The sequence below is a fragment of the Pteropus vampyrus genome, unplaced genomic scaffold, assembly GCF_000151845.1.
Source record: "Pteropus vampyrus isolate Shadow unplaced genomic scaffold, Pvam_2.0 Scaffold266, whole genome shotgun sequence".
Taxonomy (NCBI): domain Eukaryota; kingdom Metazoa; phylum Chordata; class Mammalia; order Chiroptera; family Pteropodidae; genus Pteropus; species Pteropus vampyrus.
Genome location: NW_011889047.1, coordinates 1,095,204 through 1,102,344, shown reverse-complemented (window position 1 = coordinate 1,102,344; position 7,141 = coordinate 1,095,204). Strand labels below are relative to the sequence as shown.

General features: G+C 48.3%; 1 protein-coding gene and 1 pseudogene across 1 annotated transcript in view; one reads left to right on the top strand and one right to left on the bottom strand.

The window, feature by feature from the left end:
- The window catches only part of PDE10A (phosphodiesterase 10A), a 193,373-nt gene that overhangs the window by 126,108 nt on the left and 60,124 nt on the right, over window positions 1-7,141 (top strand). The window contains exons 6-9 of the mRNA XM_023520439.1: window positions 1,338-1,478; window positions 3,510-3,665; window positions 5,013-5,063; window positions 6,070-6,128. Coding sequence (XP_023376207.1) covers window positions 1,338-1,478; window positions 3,510-3,665; window positions 5,013-5,063; window positions 6,070-6,128 — 407 coding nt within the window. The remainder of the gene's footprint in view (window positions 1-1,337; window positions 1,479-3,509; window positions 3,666-5,012; window positions 5,064-6,069; window positions 6,129-7,141) is intronic.
- Window positions 478-593, bottom strand: LOC111729521 (annotated as a pseudogene).

Below are 7,141 nucleotides of genomic sequence, written 5' to 3'. Positions count from 1 at the left end.
CTGCTCCTGGTGAGCGAAGGAGCTCGGGGATTTAGGGTTCGCTCTCGTGATCGCGCATAAGATTTTATTTGAAAAAAGGGTTCTTTGTCATTACAAAGCTCGAAAAGAACTTACCTAACAAGTTAACACACACACTCAACTCACCGTCTTCACCTAGAAATGGCTTAGTAGTGGCCAGTATATAAAACGGCCGTGTGTAGCTCAAGAGGACCGTCTCGCGCTTACTGCTTCGAGAGGCCTCCAGCCTTTAAGTTGCAGCACTCCAAGGTATGGGGGTGCTGGGAGAACACGCCCGAACCTTAATAATCTTCACATTGCGGAGATAATCGTACCATTATGTCAAAATGTTGCCTCCAAACCCTAGATGGTTTGTTCTGATTAGCAATTCTTATTTAGTAGATATTTATTTAAAAATGTGATTTGATTCAGTCAGAATAGCTGATCTTATTCTTAAATTAATTATTATTTTATTATTTACACCTACAGCACCTGGGCTTCCCAGGTGGTCTCCCATCCAAGTACTAACCAGGCCCGACCCTGCTTAGCTTCCGCGATCAGACATCGGGCTTGTTCAGGGTGGTGCGGCCGTAGACCAGGGACCGTGGCTCCACTGGGGCATGAACTTGGGACCTTCTGCGTGTAAAGCAGATGTGCTCTACTACACCATGGAACCCCGTCCTGACCTTGTTTTTAAAAACGTTTATTTTCAAATAATGTCAGAACTTTACCTTCCCACCCAGTCCCTTGAAAGGGTAGCTATACCCAGACTTGGCCAAAATCTTTCGTGCAGAGAAGAGCAAGGTTTTTTATCAAGAGTATGCTCCGTAGTTTTACAGGCAGGCCAGTTTTAAGGAGTGGAATGACTTGAATATTAAAAAAAGGAATAATGTTCTGAGAAAGGAACATTTTCACTGAAAATGAAAAACAACCGATCACACTGACCTATAGCTACAGACGTTTCCTCCAGACCCGTATGCCAGGCCTGCAGGGGGGCTAGCTTACGGTGCGCCCGATTCTTCCCCTGATGGCATCTTGAGCCCAAGGACAGTTTACTTTTTTCATCTTATTTTCTCTATCAGAATAGGAGGCTACATTAAGAGCTTCTCAGTGCGCAGACATTCACCGAAGTCCTGGATCTAGCCCGTATTTTGTGTGCGTCGCAAATACGCGAGAGCATCTCACCAGCTGCTCCCGCTCACTGCCGAGCCCCTGTCCCCCTCCAGTGTCTCTGCCTCGGCTCCCAGGCTTCTCGTGACCGTTGCGTGATGTCTAGGAGGCTCTTTGCGCCGAGCCGCAGTGCGGGAAGGTGTGTAAAGCGTGCCGCTTCTTCTTGCCAGAGCCTGTGCATCTTCACCCCGCCCGGAGTCAAGGAAGGGAGACCCCGGCTCGTTCCTGCGGGCCCCATCGCCCAGGGCACCACCACCTCCGCCTACGTGGCCAAGTCCCGGAAGACGTTGCTCGTGGAAGACATCCTTGGGGTACATACGTGGCTTTTTACCAGTTGTGCCATTTGTAATCTGAAGTAATAAGAAAGATGATGTGTCATTTTGATGTTGTAATTTAAGCCATTTTATTCAAGCATTAAGATACAGGTCAGTGAATAAATTGGTATGTAAACAAATTCTTTGCACTCAGAAAACCGTATCTTATATACCCACGAAGAGCTGGACTGGAATAGTTTTTAGTTCAATACCTGCCAGTATAATTCAGCACAACAGTGCATGTTTATATTCATGCAGACAGCACATTGACTGTTTGGTTTCACATCCGAGCAGGATAGACATGAATGAGCCACCTATTGCTGTGACAGACCACTCCAAATTCTTCTCGCGCCGTACAGCAGCCACTTGCTGTTTCTCAGGAGTCTGCGGACTGGGCCTTCCGCTGATACTTGGCTGGGCTCGCTTACACATGTGCGGTCTGCTGGCCACCACTGAGGAGCTGGCTGGGCTCAGATGGCCGCAGCTCTCCATGTGCATCTCCTCCCTGCACCCCACCTCCCCAATAAGCGAAGCCTGGCGTGTTCTCGTGGTGGCAGGGGCGCTAGAGAAGTGGAAACATGCAAGCGAGTTTCCAAGCCTCTGCTCGTGTCCGAGCTTCTGCCCTCTCATTGGCCAGAGCACATCACGGAGACAGGCCCACACTCAGTCTCGGACGATGCCGATAAAGGACGTGGGGACAGGGAAAGTGACAAAATGGAGCCTTTAGTGCAGTCTTCCACAGTACCTGTGAAAACTGTGGCAAAATGTCACGGTGAGCTTAGCCTTTAAAACTGACGAATATACAAACAAGTATCTAGGGGTAATGAACTTGCTCTGAAAATTACTAGTCATGGAATCTAGGTTTTAATTTTGGTTTTGCCTCTAATTATGACCTTGAACAACTCAGGTAACTAGTTATTTTATCCAAAAAAAAAAAGGCAAGAAAGAAAAAGTAAAGCAGTTAAAAATAATTGTTGCATAGTTTAGTGAATATAGACAACAGCATTATATTCTAATTATCAAATTTGCTAAGATACTAGATCGTAGTTTTTCCTAGCACAAAAGAGAAAAGACACTTATGTGCTGTGGTGGAGGTGCTAACTACACACGTGGCAGTCATATCACAGTATCCAGATGTATCAGCGACACGTGCGCCTTCAGCCGCACAGTGTTAAGCACAGTGTTAAACGCAGTGTTATGCGTCCAATGCGTTTCAGTTTTTAAAAGTAAGTGTTAAAAGTAGATACTGTGTAAGCTGTCGCTTGAAAATGGTCTGTTGTATATGCAAACTTTCAAAAGAACAGTAAATTACAAGTATAGATTTGTACCAGTCTTGATTCATGAAAAGCTTCCTTACAGACAGTACAAACTGAATAAATAGCATTGGTGTTTTGATATTAATTCATGAGTTCCCTATATTCCTTTGAGCGCTTTCGCTAATAGAAAATTATTCAAATCAAAGAACCAATTTCATTTCTTATGATAAGTAATTGAAAATTATTCGCTGGTTTGAATATTTAACATAAGTCTTTGAGGTCCAGTTAGAATGACTGTCATTAACATCCACTTTTGTGTTATTCGAACCTTAAAAGTAGAAAAAGCTTTACATGTATTTTCCTTCACATGGTGTTTGCATTTGGAGGAGTTTTCACCTGTGACATTGTACCTGCGAAGCCCTTGGAAAGGTTCTGACACAGCAGAAGGTGATGAGTGAGTGAGTGCTAGCATCTGCTATCCGGTGAAATTGATAAGTACTCACTCACTCCTTCATGCGTTCATTCATTCATTCAGTTCCACTGCACCAAGGTGAGGAAGCCTCAGGGCAGGATTTGGGTGTAGGTTCTGTGCTGCTGAAGAGAAGCGTTTCCTAAAGATGGTTTATACTGCCCATCTCTCTTGGTTTTCCCTCGAAAAGAACCGCGTATTATTGACTACAAGTGTTAGGTGATTTCTGATAGAAATAAGAATCACAATCTGATGATTCCATTTCTTTAACTAAATTCATTTCTTTTTCCATTTTATTTTTAGGATGAACGATTTCCCAAAGGCACTGGCCTGGAGTCAGGGACGCGGATCCAGTCGGTCCTCTGCCTGCCGATTGTCACCGCTATCGGCGATCTGATCGGCATCCTGGAGCTGTACCGCCACTGGGGCAAGGAGGCCTTCTGCCTGAGCCATCAGGAGGTGAGGCCGGTTGCTGGTCGGGACCGTTGTGGGCCCTGCCCCTGGAGGAGCTCGTTAGCACCACCCACGAATGAATAAATGGACCAGTGTTTAAAACCAGTTTGCTTAACAGCGTTTTGATGCTAATGCTAATGAATTTTAAAAACTTTTTTTTGTTAGTTTTGTAGTTTAGAGAGGAGACCGGTTAAACTGTAAATGCAGGCATTTTTATTTTTTTTATTTTTTTTATTTTTAGTAAGAACCCATTTTCATAATAAAAATAAAAGTATGCCATGTCGTGAGTCAGATAACGTAGTAGCTGACTGGGAGTTTTCACATCCTGGTGGTCTTTATGTTTTCTTAACACTCATCTTCCCTGAGTACGTTCTGGCATCACATGCACTTGTAAAGCAGTGAATCCCATTCATTGTTCCCTGAACTGGCTGGTGCATACTGAAACCAAGCATCGCTGCGCGCTGCCATGCCAGTACGTGCCCCAGCCCCGCCACACCAGACCCTTGAGCAAGGCGGACGGGGCCCCAGCAGAGCCTGTGGTGTCCCAGCTCCAGCCACCGCCTTCAGCGATGTCCTTGACCGTCACCCTCCCAGCCAGGCCTTCCCTGAACGCTGCATGTGGGCTTGAGCAGCTCCTGTCCGGTGCCCTGTCCGCCCGGTGCCCTGTCCGCCCGGTGCCCTGTCCGCCCGGTGCCCTGTCCGTCCGGTGCCCTGTCTGTCCGGTGCCCTGTCTGTCCGGTGCCCTGTCCGCCTGGTGCCCTGTCCGCCTGGTGCCCTGTCTGTCCGGTGCCCTGTCTGTGGCACCTCTTTTCCTCTCTGGCCCTCGTCCCCGGGCAAGAGTCTGTGTTCTCGCTTGTTTTCTTTCGTGCCTTCCCCTCTCCCCATAGCTGTCTGTTGTTGATGCTGTGTCTCCAGCATCTAGAATGGCGCCTGGTCCCTAGTAGGGCCTAGTAAATGTTTGTTCAGTGGATGAATAATGGAAGAAGTAGACTAGTCATTTGGGGACTCGTCAGCGAAGTGTAAGAAATATTTCAGCATGGAGAGTGGTTATTAGAGGCTTTTTAAGAGAATTCTTGTTACGCTGAAAATATTTTGTGTTAAAATCATGGGACTTTAGCTCTCTTGGTCAGTTTATCTTTTTATCCAAAACTAAGAGTAACAAGGGAGCATTAAACCCAGTTTTAAAGGGGAAATGTCACAGAGAAATCTCGTGCACGTCCAATGCTTTGTGTTTGGCGAAATAGTCAAAAGTGCGATGACCTCAGAAAATTCTCGAAATATGTTTATGCTGAAGTCCTGTGCTGTGATGTCTGCACGTGACTGAGAAAAACGTGTTTCACTCTTCCTCCTCAGGTCGCAACGGCAAATCTTGCCTGGGCTTCAGTAGCCATTCATCAGGTGCAGGTGAGTCTTGGGAAGGTCCCGGGCTTCCCGCGGGGGCGGGGGCGGGGTCGAGAGGGGGTCATCGGGCGGGCGGCAAGCAGCCTGGCGCTTTGCGCCCGGACAGCGGAGGCTTCGTGGCTTCTGCAGTCAGTGCCTGCGCCCTTGCATTCGCCTCCTCTCCGCCTGAACTGTCCTGCAGTTATGTTTACATGTTTACACGTAGTTGCAAATTACTCACGCAGCAAAGGCGCGTGTCCTATTTTGGTTTTTGTTTTCCACCGAAAGACCAGGCACGACCTCCCACTGGCCTTAGCGTTGATACGTTTATGACTCCATTTCCTAAGTGAAAGCGCCCTCTAAACTAAATGCTATGTGAAAACACTGGTCTTAAATTGAAGATACCTGGTTCTCTTGAAAGAATGACCTGCTCTGAAAGATCGCAGACTGCATGGCGTTTTCCCGCTAACTAGGCTTTTGAGGTTCAAGATCACGGCAGCCGTGCGACTCTGCTTCGTGTCTTCCACTTCCTTTTGCTGCTGTTTTGTTGAGTCCATTTCTGCAAACTCGGGCAAGGGGGGGACTGGGTGAGAAAAGGTTTGTGTAGCTGTAAGACCCTGAGGCCTTGGGATGCGACAGTGTGCAGTCTGGGCGCCCTGTGTGCCCACACACGGTTTTTAAAAACGCAATGTCGTTCTGAAGAGCGGCTCTGGGGGCAGACAGTCCGATCCGAGGGCCGGCCGCGCCGTGCTGCGCGTGGCCTTGCAGGCCGGGCAAGGCCCTCACTGCTCTGTGCCTCGTGAGCACGGGGCATCCACACCTGCGCGTTGGTGGTGTTTGGATGAGAATAGCAAGTGCTCGGTGCATTTAAGCGTTCGATAAAAGTGAATTGTTATTGATATTATTATGACATTATAAACAAAGCGATCCTGTCTGCCTTTTAAAATAAAATGGGGTAAGTATTCTGGAATTTTTATTTTTAAATATGCAAACGTCTCTCCTAATTAATAGCCATTATTTTATGTGGCAGGTATGCAGAGGCCTTGCCAAGCAGACCGAATTGAATGACTTTCTCCTCGACGTGTCCAAGTAAGTGCTGGTGTCTGGGGATGTAGTAGCTCTCACTGCTCGGTGGTGCGGTGGAGCGGAGGGCCTGGCAATGACAGGCCACCCCGCGCCGCCCTCGCTGACCCCGCTGCACGCAGCCTTGTACGGACGGCGAGCCGCATCTGTGCCCACGGAGTGGCGGTCGCATCCACGTTCCCTTTGCAAGCGACTGGGCCTCGTTTGTGCTCTTTCATTTGTGTATTTTCTATTTAGAGTCACTAGAGCATTTTAAAGACACCAGGTATTTTTCTGTCTTGTGGGACAAAACTGACAGTGGAAGGAGAGGAAATGTTCGTTTATTTTTTTCCAAAAAGTTCTCTCTGGCGTTTTCCACAGATGTCCATAAATGAAAACGTATTGTTAATACTGTTATTTAAATTTTCCCATGTGCAGTAGCTCAGATTTCACTGTAGAGAAAACGCCTCACTTCCCTGACCTAGAAAAAGTCCCCAGGGCCGGCGGAGGGAGCGATTCTGGGAGCCTGTGACATTCCCGGTTCACGTGGGGTTTGCCAGCACAGGGCACATCTCCCAACCCTCAACTTAATCCTCGAAATCTGAAAATCGGCCACGTCCCCCTGCCAGCCTCTGACAGGGGACACGCACCTGCTGTCCCCCGGCTGCCTGCAGCGACGCGGGCTGCGTTCTCATTCTTTCTGTATCTGTCTCTGTCTCTGTCTCTGTCTCTCTCGCTCTCTGCCGCCGTCCTCACGGCGGGACCCTCCACGTGCCCAGCCCGCGGGCACTCCGGCTTTACGTGGAAGGTGTGTGCCTCACTTACCACACGTTACCTTAATTACAGGGCCCGCTAAACTCGCACAAACCCAAACTGAAAGCAGTAGCTGCCCACAGATCTAGTCTCTGTACATGTTCCCTGCACTGCACGCCGGCTTATGTGCATGTCCACCGGTGCATCTGTTTATCAGCTTTGCACTCTACTGTGTAGACCAGATGCTCCAAAGCGCTTGCCGCTCCTAGCAGCACGGTGTCTCACGG